The sequence below is a fragment of the Acanthaster planci genome, linkage group LG13 (assembly GCF_054643075.1).
Source record: "Acanthaster planci isolate LZ-2023a linkage group LG13, COTS_SCS, whole genome shotgun sequence".
Classification (NCBI taxonomy): domain Eukaryota; kingdom Metazoa; phylum Echinodermata; class Asteroidea; order Valvatida; family Acanthasteridae; genus Acanthaster; species Acanthaster planci.
The window spans coordinates 13,378,583-13,405,599 of NC_141789.1; the positions used below are offsets into that span (position 1 = coordinate 13,378,583).

General features: G+C 44.1%; 1 protein-coding gene across 2 annotated transcripts; it reads left to right on the plus strand.

The window, feature by feature from the left end:
* Positions 1-499: 499 nt before the first annotated feature.
* On the plus strand, positions 500-25,146 carry LOC110983407 (solute carrier family 28 member 3-like). 2 transcript variants are annotated; one of them, XM_022242649.2, is made up of 11 exons: positions 500-1,730; positions 13,092-13,193; positions 18,178-18,473; positions 18,832-18,988; positions 19,377-19,571; positions 20,285-20,446; positions 20,776-21,032; positions 21,438-21,606; positions 21,896-22,054; positions 22,388-22,568; positions 22,823-25,146. In XM_022242649.2, the coding sequence occupies exons 1-11, from the start codon at positions 1,590-1,592 to the stop codon at positions 22,915-22,917; spliced, it is 1,914 nt and encodes a 637-aa protein (XP_022098341.2). In that variant the 5' UTR covers positions 500-1,589; the 3' UTR covers positions 22,918-25,146. The 2 variants fall into 2 exon arrangements, with proteins under 2 accessions (XP_022098341.2, XP_022098342.2); XM_022242650.2 differs by lacking the exon at positions 500-1,730 and adding an exon at positions 5,319-6,607.
* Positions 25,147-27,017: the final 1,871 nt, after the last annotated feature.

Here is a 27,017-nt window from a genome sequence, read left to right on the forward strand (position 1 = left end):
AAAGTGAAAGGATAAAAAATAAAGCGCCTTTATTGAGAAATAAATGGAAGGGACCCAAACTTAATGATGCATGCAGGATTATACTTCATTCAATATAAACCTTGAGCGGGCAGTGAACCGTCTTCGGAGAGAAAGAGGCCCAAATTCTCGGTCAAAACATTGTGTGGTGAACACGAGCCCTTATACTCGGACAACAGTGTGGGGACTTTGAAATCGATCTTTTCTGTCAGTCCGTCAACAGCAACTGATTCATGCTTGGGTATCGAACGCCAGCAATGAATATTCTACTGGGTCTTATTCACGAATTGTCGATAAGCAGTCCGCACCGCTATATCGTGAGTTCATGACCGCCCGATTATGCCGTCAGTGATTGCATGTATGTGTTCAGCTGCAGCGTTCTCACGAGGCTCTACTGTTGAGAAGGCGATATTAATGTTCCCCGCTTTGTTTTTATTGATTACCCTGCCATCTCGGTGTTCGATAATTTCATTACGCCGTGGCCTAGTAAAAGAAAACGATCACCGGTTGCCTTGGGTCATCGTGTGTGTGGAGGACGGCAATTCGTAATCACGTGACTGAATGTACAGCGGACATGAGTGCCTGTTGGCGGCTCTGTGATCGTCTGACGGTGAGCTACATTATGTCCCGCTCGGATTGCACACCCAGCTCGAGTAAGCCGTGGCTGATTTCTACCTGCCTGCAGTGTGCTGGCGAGGAAAACGTCCCACTATTAAACCAGGGAGGAATAAAACACCGCACTATAACTTCGTGCCTTTCACTAATAACGTCCGCGGGACAGATTCCTGTGTCATCTTTACTTGTGGGCCAATTCTTTGTTGGCGAGCCTGAACTGTCAGACGAGCCCGGGCGCGCGCAGCTCAAATTCAAAAGCCCTTGGATGGCAGAATCCTTTTTTTGCAGGTAGGTCTAGTCTGTCGACTCTGCTTACCTGCAGTGTTCCTGGCTTTGCAGTGCTCAGTGAAATTAGACACGCCGCCGTCATTATTTGCAGCGAGTAGATTCGTGCTTTGCGCTTTGGGAGACGTACCCTGCCCCCAGCCAGGTAGGGGTCACAGTGCCTTCTGCAGAGCGAGTTATAGCAATATTAATATGGGAGTACGACTGTGCTCTTTGGGGACGAGATCTTGTTTTCTGCCGAGTTTGGAGACTACATATGATGAGGCTGTCCCCAACTAAATGTGGGCCGGCTGTAATCCGGCTCTACCCGAAAGGCGACGGGAAAAGGAGTTATGAGATGTATGAATGATGATTCGACAGTACTTCGGAGATAGACCCCAGGCGACGAACAGACGGACGGAAACACCTATAGAAAACACGGAGACAGCGAGAGACCGAACCATCATTTTAGTCGACTCTCGAAATTCGACCAACACCGGTCTCCAACCTTCAAGTTCTCTGCGTGACCTTGTAGCAAAGTTCGCCCAGCGCCAGTCCACTTCAATAAACCTAGCAGCAGACGTACGCAGCGTGCACCGGGAAACCTTGACAGAACGACACGAGCTCGCGGTCGACCCCTTGGCAGCTAGTATTGTGGGGTAACCTACATTGTACATGTTTGCCGGGGTCCGATGATGAACAGTGATTCCACGTATCTTGAGGAGGATGGCTGCGGAGAGAAGGAAGCTGGACCCGCGGAGACTTTGCCTCTACGATGGGAGGGGTTAAACTCAAAATCACAAGCAAGAAGCTCAACCGACCATGCGAAAATTGTAAGTTTTGAATTTGCACAGTTAACTTATACGGGTTATGTCAACAAGATAGCAGAGCACAGTGTTTGTGAGTTTGTATTATCGTGGGAGTTATGTACATGTACATGTACAATGTACATGTACACCGAGCTCGACACGTAACTTTGTGTATTTGTAGTCCATGGGTAGTTGGGTATAATTACCCGCATAAACGTTTCATGAACAAAGTACAATGTGTACACATTCTTTTAGTGTATACAAAGGTAACCGTTCAAAGTAAGCTCGATGCTTTGAAAGCATGTGAACGACAGCAAACCACTTTGGTCGCGTTTGAATAAGGTTCAGTGTCCAGTCCAATCTCACCTCCTCACAACAGGAAGAAAGGACTCAGCTTCGTGGGAGTTTGCAAGTGAAAATCGCAGCGCACGTAACGTAACTTTTGTTGAAACTCAGCACGGGCCAGGTTGGGATTAAGTCAGCCTTTCTTTAGCGAACTCAAGGAATTCGTGCATGAGTTCGCCAGAGTGCAAACAGAACCTGGCCACGATCCGATAAAGCCCCGACGGCTGCTGTCCGGAAGACTTATCTTGAACAGAGACGCGTACAACCGTCGCGGTGCTATGGGCAAGAGAGCACTTTTTCATTGATTTGGCGTGAACCCTGTGGCCTGTGCCTCGCCGACCTGGTGTGTCCCCCGGCCCACTGTAATTTTCTTTTCCTGTAAAATGTCGCAGTACCTTACTGGCAGCATGGGCGCCGATAGTATACTGTTAATGATTTACAGTAACTTTTTTACGGTAAATCGCCGTAAAAACAACAGCAACTTATCTCAATTAATTACATTAATTTGAAGTAGACATTAGACACAGCAAGTTACCTTTTCATTGATTACGGGGTAATTCTACATGTGTATTTAGGGATAAGTTTTGTTGATAAAGGATTCTCCAATTCACGTATAAGATACACATACCCCGTATTCAGAAGCGTGCAAAGTTAACATTTGATCCGCGTACACAGATACGTCTATTCTTAATAGAGACATCTCTATTCTTGGAATAAATGTTAACTTGGCACGTCTGGGAATAGAGACATCTCTATTCTTGGAATAAATGTTAACTTGGCACGTCTAGGAATACGGACATCTCCATTCCAGGAATAAATGTCAAGTTGGCATGTCTATATAGGAATAGAGTTATCTCTATTCTTGGAATAAATGTCAAGTTGGCATGTCTATATAGGAATAGAGATATCTCTACTCTTGGAATAAATGTTAGCTTGACACCTCTGGGAATAGAGATATCTCTATTCCAGGAATAAATGTTAGCTTGACACCTCTGGGAATCGAGTTATCTCTATTCTTGGAATAAATGTTACTTTGGCACGTCTAGTTAACTAAAGATTAAAGTTAACTTTCCGCGCCATGATTGCGGCAGAACTTTTTCTACCTACATCCTTTAATAGTGCATTGACGTGGTTTATATGTGCATTGTCTGGCTCCAAAGTGCAATCATGTTTGGAACATGAAAAAGTAAGTTTTCTTTTATTTTTCACGTTCCATTTATCTTTTCAGGCAATGGTTCGCATTTCCATGCAAAACTATATCCAAAAAAGCACCAACAGTTTGTCAGACTAATGTCAAATCCTTGCGTAAAGAATGGAAAACCACAAAATTACTTGGTAAAAGTGGCAACGCCCAATTCGTGTCAATATGCAAATTGAGGTCAAAGCTTATACCGTAAAACATTACTGTCAAAAATACAGTACTGTACTGCATTCACAAAGCACATTAAACACGTGTAACAAACACGTTTGTTTACTGTAAACTTCGTTCACAGTAGATTGATGTTGACTGCTCATATAACAGTATTATCTTACAGTGTAGTGTGTGCCCATAGCCTGTAATTGATATACATAATGTTCACTTTCCTTGATATTCCTATAAACAGACCTTATGGCGGTTTGTTCATGCAGTAAAAACGAACAATAATGCCTCGCGGAACCAAAGCAATGGTGCCCGGTGTAACGGTCTCATTTTTCCAGCGTGCTCGGATTTCCGGAAGAACGCACCGGATAAAATGAGCGCGTTGCCGCAAGGTGCCCTCTCATCCGGTGTGCTATTTTTTTCCAGCCGCACACGTACCTACGCTCGGGGTCTGGTTCCGCATTTAGTGCGGTCCAGGGGTAAATACGAGGGATCGAATATACACAGGAGACCGTATGGAAGGCTGTTTGATCCACGCATTCTACGCATCACAGCTGCACCGGCACGGTTTCCTGTAAACGCAATGCGTATAGGGCCCTATGCTAACTTACTTTGACAGAATGGCCACAGCGAAAAGCAGGCATTTTTACAAATGCCGCTGTCATTATTTGATATTGACTTGAGCTAGATAGTCACAAGTCAGTCCGCCCCTTGCCCGACTTTGGTCCCTTCCTAGGACCTAATGCTCCTCTCTTCCAATTCCACATTTCCCATTTCGCAGATACACTGTTTGTCCTGTGATATTGTGCTTGTACATGTATCCTTCAAACCTGACGCTATTTATACGCCATGACCGTGACGAAATGTCCGCGAAAACCACTTCGACGGAGGCGCACGGACGTCCGCACGAACTCCTACGTGCGTTGATCATGTAGGAATTCAGCAGACCAATAAAGCAAACCACAAAGGAATTCGAAAACCACTTCGACGGGGGCGCACGGACGTCCGCACGAACTCCTACGTGCGTTGATCATGTAGGAATTCAGCACACCAATAAAGTGAACCACAACGGAATTCACTGGGCATACGCTCGTGTCGCAGCTCTGGTCACTCGGCAGTGTTCGCCTACTACCCGGAAATCCGAGCACCCCGGAAAGATGAGACCGTTACATTGGCCCAAAGATCGCTGCGCAGGCCGTAATACCGCTTCAGCTTCTTTCGTCGTTCTTGTTCTTCAATCGGTGCAACTTCAACTTGGTGCATGACTTCGGCCTTAAAGTTGTGACAGACTTCTGTCCATCAACTAACCGACAATCGGGCGCCATTTTCCGCCTTGAGTTTGTGCACCATTTAGGTAAAAATGCAGTTGGGCGTGCGCTTTTCATGCGCCAGCCGATACGCGCGCGCCACGAGTCCTTGGACGGGTCCCTTAATCCCATAGTTGTTAACCCTTCAATATACGTAAAATGCTTCAGAGCATGACACTCGTGCTTTTAAACTTGTTCTTTTGTGATCGTATTGTTGAGAAAACAATCGTATTGTTACAAAATGAGGTCGGGTTTGATCGTGCGGCTTGCAGTGAAAAAGGTAACATTACTGCGGGTTTGAATGGAAAAAACTCTCTGGAAATTTCAGATGTTTAGTAGCTGTTAGTTCAGCTCAACCAGTGGACTTGATCGCGTTAAAATTATCCTGCACGCAATCGGCGTCAAAAAGTGGACTGGAAGAACGCCCTCTACGGGCCTCGAGTGATTGCATTCGGTTAGTTCTGACTGACTGTCAGAAACAAGAGTGTACATGTATATCGCCAGAACCTTGCATTCATCCTCGCAGCACACGAATCAACCTCGGCAACGTTGGAGTCACGTCCCAGGAGGTCGAAAGTGCACATGAATGTTAATTTAACTTCCTAAAATGTGTAAATATTTCCGGACCGAGCCACACTCAGCTGGTCGAATGTTTTATCTCAGGATTACCATACTAGTCGCTTCCTGCGTTCCATGATGCCAGTTCCCTTTGCTGTTTTCATCATTTTGAGTGACCTTTAACAAACGAAATACGCATCGACCGAGGAAAAACAAGTTATTTGGGTAATAAGCAAGGTGATTGACAGGCCACACCATTCCTAGCTGTCGGAAAGGAAGACTTGATATGACCTGATTTTTAAAATTTATTATTAGCCAAGTACATTAGTTATGCTTTGGCAAAATGAGAAAAAGAGCAATGGGAGACCACAGTAAAAAAGAGCAGTGACCCAGTAAAAAAATCAAGAAATCTCTTGCACAAAAAAGTGGTGCACCAACCAGGAGAACAAGGCCGATTAAAATGATACATATTTTAAATGCAATGTTCCCTGAATGGCGGGCGGTTGGGGAAGAGAGTTCCCCAAAGTTGCGACTCATTGGGGTAAAAAAGCCGCCCTCCAAAGCCTTCGCCGTACACCGTGGTAAGCTCATGGAAAGCTGGGTAACGCGCCCAAACTAGTGAAGTAGCAAGAACACAATTGACTCATCCCGTAGACTGATGCAAGCAGCTAAACGAGGTTGCTTCCCCGAAAATGTACGTTCTTTCTGAAGTTAGAAGCATGATTTTTTTTTTTAAGTGAGGACACGAAGCACTCGAGTTGGAGACATCTGTTAATGGGTGACTTCAAGAACAAACACCAAGCGCTAGGGTGCCGACGTGGGTGCATGTTCTTGAAGAACCCAACATGAAGGATGTATCAAGTAGTTGACTAGCTGACTAGTCCGTTCAGTGACCCGTGCTCTGGGTCAAGGGCAAATGTGTTGTGGTAAGGTGTAAGGCTTCACCTTGTATAAACACAGAGGGCGCATGTTCGTCAACACAACAATCTGTCACTTCACTCATGACAACCCGAGTGGTGCGGGGCCGGGCAGACACGGTAACTTTGGGCACAAGCTCTCGGGCGAAATCCATAATGCAACCTGTGCTTTGATGAACTGCACGCAAGCATCGGCTGTTCCCAACAGACTGGAGCACCGCAGCATTCGGTGCAGTTTCACACGGCCGTCCGGCTGATTTCTGGGGGGCAGTGCCGCGGCTCTTGTCGAATACGCTCGCCATGAGTACCAACGGCAAAAAATCTTCTAAGTTGGTCTTCAAGGAGGGAAACGGGCCGGCCGGTCGGGACAACGTCAACTGCGTGGTCGAGCTGGACGAGATAACTCCCCCAAAGGTTGGTCTGCTATTCCCTCAGTCTGGGTTTTTTTTGTATTGTTTTTTCATGTCTCGGTAGGGGGTGGAATTTCGCACGATGTTTATCAACGTTGATAGCTGCAATTGATCAGGTCTGTAGTCCTAACGCTCTCAACCAAATCCATACTTGGTTTAAGCATTCGACTAGAAATGAATTGTTTACAGTTATTAATGGTAAAAATCCGCTTTAGAGTAATTTCATAATGTACCCGTCAATTATGTCCGTATCCCTCCCCCAAGCCCGATCACCCGATCCGACTACCCAACGTTGGTAATAAACGGAGCTTCCACGGCAAAATACTAACCTTTGAAGTGTGCCTATAATATGTTATCACATAGGCAATTGAATTACGTAACATCTCAATTAGCGTTGTGTCGGGCCATGGCGCTAAAAGAAGGGAAATCAGCTGTGCTTTGAGGATGTCTGTGGTTTGAATCCGAGAGGCTGCTGTTCTTTCTCTTAAAACAATTTTTTTTGTCTATTTTCTGTTGGAAAAGATCAGATTGACAGGCTTTTTAATTTACTGCTCAAATAGCTTGAAGTCTGTTTTGTCGAAGGAAGAAAAACTCACTTCAATGCATTATCAAAACGACCCTTCATTATACTTGTTAGGGTGGCACCCATATCACATAATACTATAATGTAGTACTTCCACGGTCCGGATGTTGGCATTTCGCTTTGAAAGCCTTGTTTATTTACAGCAACGGGTAGTCGTGGTTTGATCAGGTTTTTTTAAGATCATGAAGCTTACGTGAAGTTTGCCCATAGAAAAGCCTGGTCACCCAAGGCAAAGGCCGGTGCTTTGAACATCAAAGCCAAGGCTTTGATCATCAAAGCTAAGGTCAAGGCCAAGTCGGACTATCAAGGCTAAGGATAAGACAACGGTTTTGACCCTCTAGTCTCAGGCGAGGGTCATGTGACATCAACAACAGTAAAGCACGAACTGCCTCTAGAATCTGCTCGCAGAACACTGACTGTATTCATAATGTTTACATGAATGTATACGTAATATTGTGAGTGCCACAAGCAATAATATTTTTAGAGGCAACCAAGTTTTAATTTGACTGTGTTGTGAATGTTTAAAGAAAGTATCCCACTTTCGAGGTTATCCCGAAATTTCCTTTAGGTGCTTGTATTATGGGAAAGTTAATATTCGGAAGCTGCTTGTCCTGCTAAACTCACCATCCAGGTGCCAACCAATCACCCAAAATTCGGAAATCTGACAAGACGCCCATGCGCCTGTTTCACTTGAGATAACCAAGGCCCTTCCAAATAAGGTTTTAAGTCCATTAAAGTCCCGTTAATTCCAACCAAGTCACCCAGTCACTACTAAATCCACAGTAGTCTCTGAAATTACCTAAATGCATCCAAGCTGTAGCCGAGGCTGTCATGTAAATGCTTCCCAAACCCTCTGTTGGGGGAAAAATCAACCCTTTTCAAAAATCCTTTGATCGTAGCTCACCATTTCTGCCCACACGAGGCGCTAAAAACTGCCCAATCTGTGAGCAATTGAACACTATCAACACATTTTAACGCCATCTCATAATGTACTCACTTTTTAGAGTCTACCCTGGGGTATCTGTGAATAGGATAAAAATGCTACTTCTCACTTGGGCAAAGACGTTTTAGCATTAATGTGCATTCAGTTTGAGTGTGTACTTTCGCCATTCCTCACACCCAGTTCAGAAGGGCGCACCGGAGTCGCTGCAAATTGGACGCATTGAGAGAAACTCGAGACGATCCAAATTAATTTTTTTTTAAGCAGGCATATTAGGTTGTTCTGGAGATCCCCCAAAATACCCGCACCACTTCTTACTGCGTCATTTGTAGTACGCAGTTTTTGTAAACGTATGGACACGGAAAGCAGCATGAAATCCGGCGAGGAAACTTAATTCCGTACTGGTGAAACGATGCGAGAATTCTTGAATGTTATTAAATATAATTTCATGTATGATCAATGAAATCCAGCAAACAAAGCTATAAGCCATATCAATGAATCAACACCTCTAATTTTAACGAGATCGTTTGGACTTTCCATATTGCCTCGATGTAACTAGTAGCCATTATCAGTATGGAAACACACCAACATGGAGGTAAAGGCTCGAGGCCTTAATTTGTCTCTTGTTATGAGCAGGATGATGTATATTCAGTGGTATCAATATTGGGATTCGACCTTTCAAGTATTATAGACGAATTTTTGTAAACGGTGTAAAAAAGTTTTGTAAAAGAAGAAACATGAAAGTTGCCAAGGGGAACTGAAGGCCACAACGAAACAATGCATAGTTGTTACGAAGCATACGCCGCTCCTTTCCTGGGGGTAACTGCTAAGGTTCTTTCACCAGGTGTGATCAGGATCTGGAACGGAGGTTATGGGTCACAAATTTGGCTCGCAAGACTACAAGCACCACGATGGATTGAGTACCACAACGGTTGAACTCGTTCACCGACCCTGTCAGTTGGTCTTGGTCTGAGCACCGCGGACTCGTTCGTTGCAGTCGCCAATTAGGAATTCCAAATTCTCTTGCCCTTTTCCTCAAATAATCAGCATAAAGTCCGGACTTTTTGTAATGATTTGGCTCTGAACTTTTCGAAGAGTACCGGTCGGTACAACGCTGTGTGAGGAACAGAATTCACACACCAAATGTTGCACGCTCAGAGCGGAATTTCCTTGAACTGCAGGCTTGTGCAAAGAATAACAGGAGCTTCGTGTCACTTCGCTTTGTTTTCCGCATGTTGCCGATCCGTTTTTTAAAAAAAATTCAGATCAACGCCTCAATTTTTCAACTTTATAACTTCCACCATACAAAGCTTCAAATCTGACTGACTCGATTTTTGTGTCAGACAAACGGACATTATATGCTCCCGTCAAAATAAAGCTACCTGATGTAGTTTTCGAAAACAAAGTCCGCCGACCCGGAAATTTAATTAATGATTTGGAGTTCCGGGTCAAGGAAAAAATAACATGTATCATAACAACGCAAAGATTTATCGTTTTTATTATTGCGTCGGGATGTCAGGATCTATTATACCGAAAACTACTGAACTTTAGGGTTTTGCGAGTGTTTGGCATTACTGTGTGCGTTCAGTTCAAGAAGACCTGACATGGGGTGAATTTACCACTAAAGTTATGACCCTTTTCACCCTTTTCGGTTATAAAATGACCTTTTGGCCCGACACCTGTAATGGCAATTTAGACGTCCCCTTTACGGGTTTTGTAAGGATTTTCAGGGGAAAAAATGAACTTGAAAGCAAGTCGTTGTCAAAGTCAGTACGGGTAGATCTTGTCACGGTCACCGACAGCATATGACAAAAGCTCGCTTGTAGATCGACCGTCAAGGCTAACCAACTTAAACGCTCTGCAGCGTGCTATCACCGACGGCTGCCCGACTTCCACACATGGTTTCAATGTCCGTTCCGCATGGCACTTTCATACATGAAAAAAGCTATACCAGACAAAAGCAACAGACATCCAGTTCTGGGCGCGTGTCTTACAAAACGGAAGGGAATGAAATCGTAATGAAATGTTGTTGCTTTCACTTTGAGGTAACGGCCAGAAGTTTGTTAGTATTTTCACGAGTGTGAAATGGGGGAGGGGGGTCAAGGCTTTGGTCCGTTCGGGTAGAATCCAGAACTGCCGTATGTCTGAATGTTTACCTCAGATTTTCCCCTGTGACTCCTTCTTTTGTAGCTTTTTTTTCACCGTCTTGACGTCATGTTTGCTCATTGCAACTTTCCTTTCTTCTACCTGGGAACCCTAGCTATGAATATAATTAGACTGCTTACTATCTTTACAAAAAATCACACATGCGCTTTCAGGAATCACGTGGTTTTGCAACCCGAAAAAGTCACATGTAAATATTTGTAATATTTGTGATGTTTTATTTCACTGCGAGGATATCTGAGTCTGAATTATTGATCCTTTTTTTATCTTGAATGATTAAAGATGGCTTTTCTCCTCCATTCACTTAGATGGAGGTGATCCACTCCAGTACGGCTTTGGCCTTGACGAGCGAGATGGCTTTTTGCAAGCCGACGTCGTCTTGAGCTGTGCACGCGAACGGAAAATAATTAAGAATCCTTAATGCTGAACGACCTCGCTGTCTTTATATATGTGTACGGAATGTACAATCTCTGCTCTGAAATGCAGAAATAAAGAAATAAAGAACTTAGAAATTGGGCCCCAGCTGATGTACATTTCGACCAAGTCTGTGGACCAGCGCAGTGGAGAAAAACCGGCTTTTTTCTTGAATTTAGTAGAATGTAAGAAGCCCTTTCGAAGACGTCACTACCTCCTTGGCCGCTTTCGCTTGTTATGTGTAACCTGGATCTAAATCATTTTATCTCCGGGGAAAAGGGAAACTTTTCATTAGTTTTTTTTTTGGGTGTAACCATAGCTGCTTGAACACTAAAAGTGAGAAATGAAATGACACGGAATTCTTCGTTGTAAGTAAGTCTTAATAGGGAGTAGGTATGGCGATAACAATCGTCACTTTTTGACCGTGCGTCATCACAGCCTGCCCTGTTCCCCGTGTAGAGAATTCGTCCACCCGTGGTCCAGGGTAGCCTCGTGCGGAACCTTGTCCCAATGCATTACGATCTCCATGCATCTTTTCCTGTGCGGGTGCCTGAGTGGACAAAATCAGCGCAGCGCGCCGGGACAATTTTACAGAGGGGAAAAAACACTCTCCGTGCTGTATGCGCTTCTTGATGAACGAGGCCTATACCAGTAACTTGAATGGATGGAGAATTATGTATGGTGAATTCATTTCCCAACTAATGGGTGTTTAATTTGCCATGAGACCCTGCCAGCCACGGTTGATACGAGCTTCCAGAGAGGTCGGCGTGTAAGCGCAGAGATCACATATTCACTGTCAGATTTGAAGACAGCAATCGATTTCTTTCCGTTTTGGTATTATTACCATCAACCCGTGGGTCTGGTGCAGTTTTTAATTTTCGGCTAGCTGGGGCCAAACACCGTCATCGATAATTTTTGACAACGAAATGCCCAGATGAGGAAACTGTGAATTTTGACTGTCATCGTGCGGGGAACGGGCAAGTCACCGAGGGTGAGAAGAGATTTCTTGCCTCGGGCTGTCTGACTGGAATTGGCGAGGTCTGCGCGGGCGCGGTATCAGGGGTCAAGGATTGAAGTCAAATCTGACTATTTTCGCCGTATTTTGAGGGTAACAAGTCAGAACATATGTATCAAAAACGGGGAATCGTGCCAGCTCAAGGGGTCCAGTTCACTGCGCGGAGTTTGGCGGTTTGGGTGGTGAGCAAGCTTTTACGTTGGAAACACTGGGAGGTTAACGGGAATTTCTGAGCCAAAACACTGCATCACGTCTAGCCACCGTACGTCGACGTGACCAAAACAATGACATGTAATCACTCTTCTCCGGAGAACAACCCACCGCAAACCCCAACTCCTTTTGAAACCCTGTGTTCTTCTGTTTTCATTGCTCAAATTTCATTTTCTGCTTCATCTGGCTTCAACTCTGCATTAAAACAGGTCACACATAATGAAATTCGGGACGTCAGTGAACCGAAAAAGAAAAACAGGATTTTTTTTTTAATTCATCCCCATGGAGTACAGCTACAGCAATTGCCCATCCAGAAATAATTCGTCATTTTTCTTTTACCTTTGTTGTGTCGTCAAGCGGCTGCTGGTACACGGTGGTCGTGATATTATGTAGGGCAAGGGTGTCAGACGAAATGAAACCGTCCCTGCACGTTTTAATGGTTAATCGTTTCGTTCCCCAAATCAGCAAACTACCCACTTTTGTTTTCCCGCTATTGGAGTGGCCTCGATTGTTGCCTTTTCCCTTTTCTATGACTTGAAGAGATTTCTTTTAAATTACACCAAATGAGCACGGACAGTATGCTTGTACATGTACACGATTTCTTCGAAAGGTTTTGGCGTTGAGAACGTGCATCAACATTTTAGCCGTAACCTTTGACCCCTGTATCCTTTTAGAAATGAAAATAGAGGGCACTTCGGTGTTGAAATCGCATTAGGGGTAGGACTGATGTTAAGATTCCCGAGGTAAGATCTTTGAGGAATGAAAAACAGCTACCACTTTATAGTTCATTGGCTCATTTGATATTTAAAAGAATTCTTTGCTGAGAGACAGTTCTTGATATTGAATTAAGTCATTCGTACGGGCATCCATATGTAGTTACTGGTAAGTGTAGGTGTGATATCATCAAGTTAAACCCAGAATGCGAAAAAAAAAACAATTCCCGTCAAAGTAGCCAAAATGAAAACTAATTTTTGAACAGATGTCATTGTAATTTTATGACTATCTTATCAAACATAATTATGAGTGTATATTGTGTACATTCCCCGCAATATCTGATGTTTGCACGAGAGGACTCGGAGTTTCAGTTGAGGAGAGCCGTATGTTTCTCTCGAACAGCACAGTTGCCATGGGAATGAAAAACGTGAAATATTCCTTTTTGACAGGCCATTGACTTGACGGAGCTACCTCCTGGACCGGTGGGGAGTGATCCCGAAGATGTTGACGTCACAGATGTGGCACCCAGACGTCAGAACGGCTTCAACAAGGTAAGGCTGTTTCAGCACTGGGTTGGTGTCCTGGTTTGGACAGCTTGTTTATGTTTGATGATTGGTTAATCATCTGAGGGACGTTGTTCAGTTGATTAAAGTTATTCAGCGCATGCAACAGTGCATTCTCGATTTAATACTTCACACGAAAAGATCACTTGCAATTCCAACTTCGACGCGGAATTTGATACGTCATCGTCACCACAAGGCTGTCCAGTTAACAACGGATAGCCGTGTACGAGAAATTTTACGGTATCCGTGTAAGACATCCCAACACAAGGTACACTGGCCAGTCAGTGTTTGGGGTTGCTTTCCAGCATTGGCAAGTTCAATCAGCGACAAATTTTCAACCAATTTGTCGATTTTGACTGGTAACTTATACATAAAATATACACTGGGCACCAGGCAAAATCGACCAATGGTTTACAAATTGTCGCTGATCGAACTTGCCAATTAATGGCAGTACTCAAGTATATCAAGTGGTCAGCAAAGAAGATAAAAGGACCTCTCCTTGGCTAAAAAAGGTTGCCTTCATTGTCAGTCGATTTCACTGAAGTATTCTTTTAACTACTCCCTAAATTTACCGCGAATCGTCCATGTTATAGACGACAGCTAAACAGAAATAGGTGTTTTAGAACTGGCTTGAAGTGGATTTAGTCCGATCAGAAATATCCTGCTTTCTGTGAAAAGAAGTGCTAATTCATTCCCTGTATCTCACGTGAGCTTGGTGCTTGGGGATAATGTTTTCTTTTTCGAGAATCCACAGTTATTTTTAGTTTTTCTGTTTAACCCCCGTAGGTCTGGTTTCAGGAATCAAGTAAACAAATATATATATATCATACACAGGAGTTACGATAAATAGTTGTACTCCGATCGCCACTGTGGTCCAAAATATCTTAATGGAGTTTAAAGAAACTTTTGGAAGTTTCCCATGGATAAGGCGTGCTGGCGAAGTTGAAGATTTACGGCGTGCATTACAAGGAAAACATGCTCTGCGCACTCAGTACCCTGTGCCCTGAGGTCGACACAGCGCTATCTGTCCGCGTTGGCAGGCTTGTACCCTTACGGTGCACAGATCGAGTTGTAAAAGTATAAATCTCAAGCGGGGCACGGCGTTCACGAACCCCCGGCACCTGTAAGAGTCGCACTTCAGTTCAGACAGGTGTGAAACTGGGTATTAAAAGCGGTCGGACGGGGTACCGAGTGAGTCGACTTCCCAAACGGACACGCTGTTTGCTAAGCTCTTGTTAAATGGATTCTCAGATCTGTGTTTTTATGGAATGTCTTGACTTATTCAGAAGGGTTTGCTTTAGAATCTACCCTACTCTCTTAATAGTGATCTTGGCAGCTCGTATTTCAAAATTAGGGGGTAAGGTATATGACAAGGATTAGGGAACTTTTATAAACGGCATTTGGCAACAGGCGTGGAGTTACTGTTAATTTTCGTCATTGCTGATATCTTTAAACAACTTTTGCGTGTGCTCGTAATGAAGTCAAGTGTATCCCACCGTGAAGAAACAAGATTTAATGGTTGTGCACATTTCAGTGTGCTTTAGCCGAATTTTTCCATTACATTCACCGTGGCCGTAATTTCATCTGCGCAACATACCATAACAGAAAACTGCTTGTTGTGTAAAGAACATGCAAACATGGACCGTTTTGAGCCCTTCCAAGCCCGTATTAGAATCAAGATAAATTTACTTATCGGTTCGGTAGGTCCTTTTTTTACTTCATCGCTCAGGAGTGTTTGTGGACCTTTGTACTTGATCACTCGTTCAAAGGACTGATACGATTGAAGACATCTTGAGTATAAATCACTTCGGGTCTATAATGTGGCCCGCACTGCAAATCGGCATAGACCAAAAGTTGTTACCCTTTTCAATTCAGACCAGATAATAATAAGGAAATTCAAATAAAAAAGATTAGAAGAGTAAACTGGCTGATGTCGGCTTGCCTCCTGGTGGGCAACTGTTTATAGACTGGCAACCTGGCTGGAAGGGATATATACATCGGCAGTGACCTTGCTTCTTCTTGTGGAGTTCATGGGATGCTTTGTGATGCCACTGTCCCCTCATTGGTCCTATTGGCTGAGCTCGCAGGAAGCGCATAGACGCGCGCAGCTGTAGCAGCCCCACGTGGCCTATGACCGTGTCCAAGTCTCTTGGCTACCACCGGCAACCAACTCACATGCAGCCGCTGTGAGCCCCGACCTTGATCAAGAGAGGGCGCAGTTTTTCCTAGCAACGAAGACTCCTTTGGTCGGAACTGCACTTCGCTTGTTCGCAAACGACTATGAAATGCGCGCGGTACGGTCGCAACCAGAAAAATGAACACTCCCGACCATCATGGCTCTTTCAACCGATGGGGGGGGGGAGGTTGCTTCTATTCAAGGAGGATAGCCAGCGGCCCGTGTAGGTACGCATGCAATTTCCGGCCACATCCCATTAAATTGGCAACGACCATAAATATTAAGCTTTTGCCCTAGCCTGCCCGCAGTTATTTTGATTCAAAACGCCCAGGCCGATCGAGTTACTCCATATTTAAGAAATGTACTTGGTCTTACTTAGTTAAATAAGCGATTACGGCAACACAGGTAGCTGCACGTATTATTAGCCTCCCACGTAAAAGGCCAGGCCGAAGTCATGCATGACCGAGGGCAGGCTCAACTCAATCGCGCATTGCTACGCCAAAGTATTCGGTTCTTTGTCTGGTATAAATAGTCAGTCCCGCGTTGGCTGTGCGGTTTTTACTTAATTTCTAGTGTTCTGATCAACATTCAGATAAGAAGTACCAGCACCTTTCAGTACAAAACAGGCCTGCTTTATAATGGAAAGAAGGCTTGGTGCTTGACAAATGGTATATTCTAAGCGTTATTGGAAAACTTTTGTTGAGCACTTTTCTCCAGAACTCTTGAAAGAATTTGAAGAGTGGAAGTTGAGGTGGGATTGTCTCGAAAATTTTGTGCTATTTTGCAACGAGCATTTTTTTGAGAAATCAGTGTGCATGACATTCGTGTTACAATAAAGAGAAACGTCGACAGAGCCACACACACGCGCATAATCAACGTAAATGACAACCTTCGCCCAGTGCGGTCTTTTCAAACCTGTATAGATTTTCAATCGCAACCTGAATAGGGGGGGGGGGAGCTATCAGTGCGGGGCCTTCACAGCAAGTGTCTCATGATATCAACCTCTGAACTCTCAAGTATCTCGATAAAAAATAGTGTTTGCACAGACATGTGTTAGTGATACCTGATCTGTTTTACAGCGCAAACTTTGTTAACATCGACTGTTTGGATTTCGGTGATTTAGACAATATATCTTTCGGCATCTCGACAACAGACGCGCCACTTTACCCTTTCCCGCCCAATTTTCACCAAAGCCAGTCACTTCCTGAGACAGGTTGGCGCCGAAGCCAGCTGAACACAATGATCGTTAACAATGGGAAAGCTGTCACGGGAAAACTTTCAACCCCATTTTTGATATTTTTGAAAGTTGTCTTCGGTGCAGTCGTCAGTGTTTACACGCGTCACCCTTTGCACGAACTGCAATTGCCTAGAACGGAGGTGTATCCCTATATCCCTACCAGAATTTAGAAATACGGTCCGAAGATGTCTGCGCACTTTGCGAGGCGGTTTTTACGGGCTAAAGGCGCCTTTCCATATGTACATTTTTATAAGGGTGCGCGTTGCGTGCACGATGCATCCATGCGTTTCACTGTCACGGACACAAAAATCGACCCCATTAACATGACACAAGTGTGCGTTGCGTTCAGTCGTCAACGTCGTGCCCGGGAGCGATTCTGACGGATACGCAGCGCTTGGCGCAAGTGTTGACGCGCACGGAAAGACACCTTTAGGGTGTTTTTATATGGCGAGCTGTACCACGTGATCAAAATCTGAGGTCAATTGACGACGCTATCAGAAAGAGGGTTGATTCGTGTTCATAGTTCACAGTTATTTTATTAATCCCAAAGGAAATTACATCTCCGCGTACAAGCCTCATTAAAAACATACAAGAATTAGCATTCTAAAACATGCATACGTTGAATCTAATTAAAATACAGAATTAATACATGTACATTACAAATCATTAAAAATCATCAATACCACATCTTATCAAAGTTCGTCTATTCCCCTTGTATGTTTCAAATTGCATGCAGCAATGGCCCTAGGGATAAAAGAATATTTCACTAAGAAACACACTATCACAGTCCTGGATCCCTTCTCCATCCCTAAAACAAGGATTCAGGCCTCCACACTCTCAAACAACGGGAATAAACAAATTAAAAGACTGAGACTTGCAGCAGACGCGTCGCCGCTAGCGCAGCGCCATCATATTGGCTACAGTTTGTTTCTTGTTTGCAAAGCAGCTGTGCGTTCCAGAAAAATAGAAATTGAATAGAAATTCAAAATTGGAAGTGATGCACCGTCTTCAATCAGTTTGGACCCGAGCGATGTTTAGATTCTTAATACATGTGAATTTAATATACGGTGCTAAGGATAATAGAGTTTCGGCAGAAACCCCTCCCCGCGCGATCCGTGGACGGGAAGTCGAGATTTTGCTGCTGACGTCATCAATTCATGCGCACCAGTTTCGCGTTGTGACGGCCACGGACACGTTTAGACATGAAGAGGAGTTGTTCCATGCACGTATTGTGTTCATGTAGTTTTAACGTAAAAATATCAACATAGCGAGATTTGGCTGACAGTTGAAGTGCTGTAGGTTGTTAGCATGTGGAAAAGAAAGAGAGTAAAAGTACACAAAATCATGCTTGATCACCCTCCTACAAGCGAACTGAGCGCCGAAACTAATTCTTTGGCGCACCTCGTACGCGAACATATACGTGTCACTTTACTGGGACGGGCGCACGCACGCGACTTCTGCCGTAACTCTCCAATGATGTACATATGTACGCTGGTCCAATGGACACCTGTCCCAACACCTTTGTGTATCGTCGTTTCCTTCTTTCTTTTCGCGGGCAGAGGGTGGACAAAGTCGACAAGGCCATCAAGGGCTTCATCAGGTCGCACAGGCAGCCCATCAAGTGGGCGGTCTACATCCTCCTCCTCCTCCTCTTTGTAGCCTACGTCATCGCGGCCGTCGTGTTGGACTTCCACCGCGCGCTGGCGCTCTTCGTCCTGTCCATGCTCGCTCTGGCCTACGCCACTTGCCGTGTCATCCAACACTTCTGTGGCGCCCGCATCGTGTCGGGCGCTGTCAGCTGTAGGCAGAGGAAATGCGGCGTGTTCATCAGTGAGAGAAAATTATTAATAACATGGTACGTATCGATAAAGCAGTGGGTGACATAAAGTAGGTGATTGACCATCATATAGGTATCCAATAAGCTTTGACGGTGCAATGAATTGACTCAAATCACACGCAGTGACTTTTATCTTTGGATTTTATGAGCTTAGACTAAAGAGGAGTTTATCCAACGGGAGTGTTCGAGCGTAGTTCAGTTCATTTTCAGATTTTAAAGTTTGAAATGAATAAAGTCTGTGTCTGAAATTTTTTACTCTCCTGTAGAAACACGGCCATTCCTTCGCAAACAGGTTCACGGGCCTAGATGAAGTTTAAGCGGGACAAGCAGAAATTAAATCGCAGATTTCAACAAAGTCTCTTTATTTTCGCTGCAGCTTGGTGTACATTCTGTTTACCGCTCTGCTCATCGCAATGTGCGCCCTCACCGGCGTGATCCAGTCAATCGTCAGGGAACCGGAGCGTCTCAAGTCGCTCTTCGGCCTCGTCTGCTTTTTGCTACTGAGCTTCGTGCTGTCCAGACAGCCTGGCTTGGTGAGATAAAGTCATGGATCACCTTCCCCCCACACCCCACCCTAAAAAAACGTTAGCCTTGTCCCTGTCTCCTTCAAACTTTGGCCTGGTATGACACAGTTCGTCGATAAATGAAGTTTCCATGAGCCACAGGGTTTCATTTCAGGAGATTTAAGTCATGAAACTAAAGCTTGGGGTTGGAAGCGCAAACGACACCGAGATGTAGGAAAGACCTTCCACACCCTATATGGCCAATGCCACTTCTACGTTGTCTAGGTCCGGGGACCTAACCCCGATACCAGACTAACTCATGAAAGTTGGTCAAGCTTCGCCGGTCTAGATTTTTCATTATTGTCAGGTGCTAGAACTTTCAGCATTCTGCTCATTGCACGTTTGTTCTCGTTCCCAGATCAACTGGCGCACAGTCTTTTGGGGCCTCTGGCTACAGATGTTCCTGGCTATCCTTATATTGCGCACACAGCCTGGGTTCGATTCCTTCAACTGGCTCGGCAAACAGGTGGAATCCTTCCTGAATTTCACGAACGCGGGGGCGGAGTTTGTGTTTGGCCCCGCCCCTCTGTCAAACCATGAGATTCTGTTAACAGTAAGTATAGACGTGACTAGATAATGTGAAGGAGTAAAGAAAAAGTCTAGTGAATTCCACAAAGCCACATTACAGCACGTAAATTTCGTAAATGCCTGGGTGCACGTTGATAAGTTGATAAAGTTTTGAAAGTTAAAATCAAAAGGCTGATGTGTAGACTACAAGCCTCACGGGCTTGAAAATGGGTTTGTCTCTGCAAACTAATTTACCCACCCATTCCCTTATGAAAAATTGCAGTTAACTTGTAATGAAATTACAAGTTACCAAAAAGTACACACATCATTAGTATAAACTTTCTTGGAACATTTCAGTTAATGCTGAACTCTCAGGAAACGTCTTTATCTGTGGTTACAGAATGAACTCTGGACTGCTGAATAAAATGTGACAGAACCAGTTCCGCAGGGGCGTAGTCAGGTCTTGGGTCGGTGGGGACCAGCAATGGAATATTTCCTCAAAAAAGCTGTCCATTTTTTTTCACAAGAATCCTTACCCCAAGATCAGTTGGTAGTACCATTTTTAAAATGTTGGATCTTTCAATTGCTAAAAAATGAATAAGTAAAAAAAAGAAGCCCTTGAAGGACAACTTGTATTGTTCAAATGAGCGGCAAAAATGATCGAAGTGAGGAATATTATTATCAGAGTACTCTTAATGAAAACGTAGTGTCCATTTAGTCGATTAATAGCGCTATTTGTATCGATCATCTTGTGTGAAGGTATTGCCGGTGATCATTTTTACCAGTTCAGTCTTTGCGTTGATGTACTACTGGGGCGTTATGCAGACGCTTATCCGAGGGCTCGCTGTCATCATGCAGTTCACTATGGATGTCTCCGGTGCCGAATCGTTCGCCACTGCCTCCAACATCTTTGTTGGCATGGTAAATAACGAGCCTCTATTCTTGACGATTTGTCCACACCGTGACTTATCTTAACACTGTCGCCGTCGTGTGAAAGTGTGGGTCGGATTGTCGGCGTCCAATAATGCGAAATTTGCAACTCTCCCTTTGGCGGAACAGAAACTGTAAGGTGCAATATTCATTTGTACAAAACATGATAAAAACACTATGATCAAAGAGCCCGACAAGACGAACAGGACGAAACATGCATCGTAGTCAGTGTGAAAAGATTTGACGCCATGTTGTGCTAGGTCCAGACAATTTTTACCACGATGGAAAGACAAGCCGAATATTTCCCACCCTTTTTTCAGACCGTGGCACCCCTGGCCATCAAGCCGTACCTGAATGACATGACGGAGTCAGAGATGTATGCCGTCATCGTCGGGGGCTTCGCTACCATAGCGGGCAGCGTGCTGGCCCTCTTCATCGCGTTCGGTATAAGCGCCTCTCACCTCTTGGCGGCGTCGTTCATGTCCGCCCCTGCCGCCCTAGTGACTGCCAAGATGTCCCTCCCAGAGACGAAGGCACCCAAAACGGCGTCAAGTGCCAACATCAAGACGGCTAAAGCGTGCGTTCAACTTCTGATTTTATACGTACAGGCGCATAGTGAGCCACATAAATCGTGTGCCACGTTGTGATGAGGTTATCGTTCAAACTCTCGAAAAGAAGTTCTGCTGGTTTGCGTATTACATAAAAAACCTAGCTGTTTTTTTTTTATTTTTTAGACTTGGATGCCCCTTGTTGCTGTCCAATTTTGCAGATGCCTTTCCCAGAGCCCTTTATATTGCAAAGGGGAGAAGCGGTACAGCCAATGGTTTTCCCTGCTTCTCGAACTATTTTTTTTAATTAGTGCGACTTAATTATTTAAGGGTGAAAATTTTCAACTTCCCCTCGATACCATAAGGAAATGGAGTCAGAAAGATTGACTCTAGCAAGGTGCATAAATCTTGACGCCTTCATTGTTCGATTGTAGCTTGGAGAGTAACGCATTGGAAGCCATGTACGTGGGCGCCATCGACGGGCTGAAGATCTGCGCCTACATCATTGGCAACCTTGTGGCGATAATCAGCGTCCTTGCCTTTATCAACTCTGCCCTTGCATGGCTTGGGGGCCTGGTCGACATCGAAAATCTCAGTTTCCAGGTAAAACTCTACATTTTGAAGAGTCTAGCTTTAAATGTGAGTGCTGGTGTGACTACATGTGTATATGAAAAAGCTCAAAATGTTAATCATATCTGATTATCACAAACAGTTTTACCAATTTGCAGGTAAGTGGCTTGAAACATATACATTTTGGGGTTTTTGTTTTTTGGTCGAATGTGGTAAACTGATGAGGTCGAGAGCAAATTTCCAATTGCCTGTTCATGCTTTTTCAGTTGTGTTTCAAGCCCGCATTTTTCCATATTGATGCCCCTGTCTTGTCCCACTTCAGCTGATCTGTCGATACGTGCTTTATCCCCTTGCCTGGTTGCTGGGCGTTGATGGCGCAGACTGCCTCGTCGTGGCCGAACTCATCGGCATCAAGGTGTTCCTCAATGAAATTGTGGCGTACAATGCGTTGGCCGAATACGTCGACAACGAAGAAATCTCGGTAAGAAAAGATCGCCGTGTTCTGCATACCCACTTGAATTTTCTTTGAACAGCATTGTGTGAGTAGATTTATACCACTTGAACACTACACTACAGTCGCAAAATCTGATGTAGATCAGAGACTAAGAACAAGATTGGGCTTCCTGTTGTTCATTTTCGAATCATCCAAAAACTTCAGCATTTGCTTTTGTTTATCTCTTAAGCCCATTCGACATTTTGCACGCTGTAAACTTCATCAAAAATGTGTGGAATTCTGCAAGCCGCATTTCAGGCTCAAAATTTGTCGTACTACTGAGAGACCGGAATTACACGGCACTTTATTTTTCTCGGACAGACCCGCACGCAGGTCATCGCCACCTATGCACTATGCGGTTTCGCCAACCTGGGCAGCATCGGCGTCATGATGGGCGGACTGATACCGTTGGTGCCGCATCGCAAGTCTGAGGTCTCCCGGCTCTGCGTGAGGGCGCTCTTGGCATCATGCGTGGCCCTTTTCATGACGGCAAGCATCGCAGGTACCAAGACAGGACGCATGCGGCCATGCGCACAGCTAACAGGCCGACAAGAAATTCAAACGACGTCAGGATACCTGATACGCCAAGTAGTTCCAAACTATAAACAGATCGTCTTGCATAATGCAGTATTTCAATTGCGTACGACTCTAAATCCCACTGCTTGTTTGCTCTTAGCCTGTTTATCAACTGTAAACTCTTGCTTCATTCTTGACCCACTTTATGACGAGACCGTTTCCCGCTTTTGTCTTACTCAGGGCTTCTATACGATGAGAATCAGATATATGACCCAATACCAGGCGGAGGTGGTGCCACGCCCACTGTGAACGCGACGATGAAGGCGGCAGTGTAGCAGCAACATCGGTGGTGACCGCTAGCAATGGAACCGACGGTTACGAAAACACGACACCGAGTGACCATATTGTTCATAGTTGTGATGTGGAACGTGGTACAGTAGATTCCCGTTATAGCGCTTTCAAGGGGACATAACCGCACAGCGCCGTATAACCGACTGGATGGACGCGCAACATGTGCACTGCACATGTGCACACATACTTCGATGTACATAGATACATGTATCCACATGTATGTGAATTACGTTTACATGTATTGGCAGATGTATATACCGTAATTTTCGGAATATATGCCTTGTATCTGGTTGTTTTCGTGACGCCGATCGAAAAACACCACCAAATCTCTTCAAAAAGCGCCACGGGACCTCGTGCACGCTGCATCGCGAAACACGCATTGCATCCACGCCAACAGCGACATCCTGATTGCTACTGCGTACCCATTCATGGACAGTCTAATCACTGACTTTTCCTATAACCATGTGACCGTAGAAAGTGATAATCATCAGAAAATCCAAGTAAAAACATACGCGATGTGTCACGCCGAACACAATCGGCGAAAAGACGAGATTTGCTACACAAAGATACGCGTACAATTTCAACGGCTGATTTTATTTATCGGTACTTGAATTTGTATCGGCTAAGCGTGTTTATCCAATGGCCAGTATCATCAAAGGATGTAATCGTGAAACACCTTTCGCATAAGTGAAACCTGTTACCCCCATTCGTGTGCTTTGACTTTTATTATTCTCGTTTGAAGTACGGTTTGAAGATGCTATTGTTTATTTCTCGGCTGAGAATTCTAGTGTCTGAAACCATTGCACTAGTTGTAGTTACGTGCTTTCAGAGAGCAGTGCTTCCAAAGTTTATCGTCAGTGCAGCGGTTCACAAGCAAGACGACAAGGGTACTAAAAACGTGATTGCGCCCTCCTGCGATTCAACTTGGGATTTTTTTGCACAAATTTTATATATGGTAATATAATGCCGAATACTTTATATTTCCCTGGTCTTGTTTGTCATTTTAATCGCTAAAGTCAAATATTAGAGTAATTTTTCTGTCTCCGTGGTATAATTTAAGGTTTCTTTTTTTTATTTAAAACGGGGTTTTGAAAAGATTGATCAAACTGCACAAAAAGTTGTATTCTAGAAATAAAAACAAATAATACAAAAGTATTTGTATATGAATTTCGAATTGAGAGATTGACTTGTGATTTGTAATTTAAAGAAGAATTAGCTTCCGTCTCAAGAGGCTTTTAGTGAAAAAAGTGGCTATTTAGAAAGGAATAGGTCCGTGGAAACAATTCATTGCAGGTGCTTTTAGCAATTATTATTTACTAATAAGAAAAGTGGAGGTTGTGAAAAGTCGTCGTTTTTTACCCAGACTAGATATACCTCTGCTCCCTATCTGTGAAATATTGAATTCCACATTGCGTGTTTTCTTCCATTTAGATGCAGTGGCAACATTGTTTGAGAACTTAGATTAGATTGTGTACTGGGACATGTGAAACTGGGCAGGGAAGTTTTCGAAAATTGAGTTAAATTTTAATAAGGGAAGAGTGCTTTCATTGGTGTGTTGTGGGTGTGAGTTTTACCACCTTTTTTACTCCTTTCCCGTTGTTTTTGTTATTCTTTGTGCTATCTGTTTCCGTCAGTTGACTGTCTGAAATATCTAATGAATTTAAGACCTTGTATGGAGACAATTTTACCCCTCTGTTGCAGAAATCTGAGGAGTGTTGGCGGGGCGAAAAGGGATTCTTTCGTACTTCAAGTGGCGTTGTTGCCTCTTTCACGTCAAATACAATGAGTACAAATTCAGGGACACACGGCCTTCAACTCAGACCAGTCGGCCCCTTTTAGAATTAACGTCAAATCTCCTGCCGTCGAGTGATCGAGTGATTCACGAGGCCAGTCGAGTTTCGACTGCCAGCGCTTCGCTCATTTTTACCAAGCGCCGCATACGGCAGCGACGCGAGTTCCAAATACTTCGAATACTTTTGTATTTGATTTCGAGGCTTTTACTTTTCGACAGCCGATTATAGTTATATCGACTTCGTGTGTACTTCGATATTGGTTTGAGCAGGTGCAGGAGTTTCGACTTCCTCATCCCCAGAAAGTGTATATTGTGTGTACAAAATAATTTCTGGTAATATTTTCTATATTGTATAGCTTACATGTATCCCTAAAAATTGTGAAATAAACGTGAATTAAAATTGGAAAAAAGAAGAAAAAAATGGTCAATTTCACTGTCTCTTGGAAAGCATCCAACTTGGTCCCAAGAGGACACAGCCAAAATAGTTCGAGGATGAATTGGCCATAAGTTGTTGTTACATCATCCTCCTGTAAATATTTCCAGTGGAAATTCTGCATTCGGCTTGAACTTTCAGGCAAAAAAGGAAACTTCATTAATTTGGCAATTTCTGCACGTGTATTCAAATTCAACCTTTTTTTCATTTCCGTTGAGGAATGTAGCACTTCTTCTCCATCAAGTAGTGTACCAAATGCCGTTGTCTCTCCGTTCGTCATCTTTGGAAACCAGTTGTGCTCGGGGGGCCAGTGACCGTGTGTAATGATTATTGCACGGTTCATCAAGTCCCGGATGGATTCATCACTTCGCATTGCATCAAGCCCCGCATGCCAATAATTATGAAGCATTCTGAAATGGCATCAGTTATCCAGGAGTACCCGAAGCTGGATGAAAGAAGGACCGCTGTTATCCCGATAATTGATTTCGTGCACCCCCCGTCATTAAAATTCGATCATGCCTTATGCGAAGTGAATTATTCATGGTTTCAAAATTACCTGAAGTAGGTGTGCACGCCTGTTCATAATTAAAACAACCCGGACTCGTTTGCATAGTAATGAGAACAGAGGATGAATATTTATGTCATCGATTTCCAATGAATTTAATATAAAATTGAAGTCTTTTGTGAAGGAAAAAAAAGACCTGAATGCAATAGATGCAAACACGTCCAGGTTTCTACATTCGTGTTGTATATCACGCACCTTTTTCATGGCAAAAAAACCTGCCCGGTTTTCCCTGGTGATTTTAATCACTCCTTCATTAAAATCGTGTCATTAATGCGACATCAAATCTTGTAAGCATGTCGTCATATCATTCTTGTGGCGGATATCGTGATCTCAATAATTATATAATTAATTATATACGCAGCGAGATACGGGACGTAGGGGTGCCCCCTGCATGTCCAATCCCTATACACACCCTAGACTATTGTTACAACACCCCCTCCCATGTCTGAAAAGAATTCCTGAGATTCCAATTGAACAATGACCAACACAAATGTGTGTGTGTGGGGGGGGTGCTCTCCATCCCATATCTTGCTTCATATGTGCTTTTGCGAGTTACGGTAAGTTGAATGAAATTTGGTATACAATGAGTTATCTGATGAAACATAAACATAACATGGTGAATTCCCCAGACTAAAGACATAGTTTCTATACCTTGTGATTCGGGGCAAGCTTTTGCGTGGCGACCACCATCTCCAGCTGGTGTGTGGACTGGTTCCTTTGTGCCATTCTTATCCATTAAAAAGAGGGTATTGGTGCAAGGCGTCTCTTATAATCAAGCAAAAGCTTGCCCGATCACGAGGTATCGCAACAGTGTCTTTATTATGCAAATTCCAACTGTTATATTCCCGCGAATGTTAAGAACTCGGCATACCAGATTTTATTTAAATTTAACTCGCAAAAGGCTTATTGTTCAAGGTCTGCTTTTCAGAGTATGTAGTTCCCTCGGGAGATGTGTGCTGAGCCGAGGCGAGTGGCAGACATTTCCCGGGGCTGATCGTCTTTTCCTTCCTCCATGTTCGCCCTGGATGTGCCAAACATGATTGAGTCTGAGAGCTCGGCGACTTCCTGAAGTCAGCTTATGGCGGGCTTGTAGGGACGCAGGAGACGGCCTTGTCCAAGTGGAGGGCAAATATGTTTTTCAGCCCCATTGAATCCTGAGACATTTACATCCGTACCACATCGGAGTGTGACACTGACAAGTATGTACCCCTAAAAAGGTAAGTCCGAGAAATGGGGTGCTATACAAATCGGAAGAACAGCAGTGACCTGAGTAACATTTTCAAGGAGCTGAAAA

Coding starts and splice junctions, on each gene's coding strand:
- LOC110983407 (XM_022242649.2), top strand. CDS start 1,590: ATGATGAACAGTGATTCCACGTATCTTGAGGAGGATGGCTGCGGAGAG. Junction 18,474..18,831: donor AGAAAATTATTAATAACATG/GTACGTATCGAT, acceptor TTTTCGCTGCAG/CTTGGTGTACATTCTGTTTA. Junction 20,447..20,775: donor CCAACATCTTTGTTGGCATG/GTAAATAACGAG, acceptor CCCTTTTTTCAG/ACCGTGGCACCCCTGGCCAT.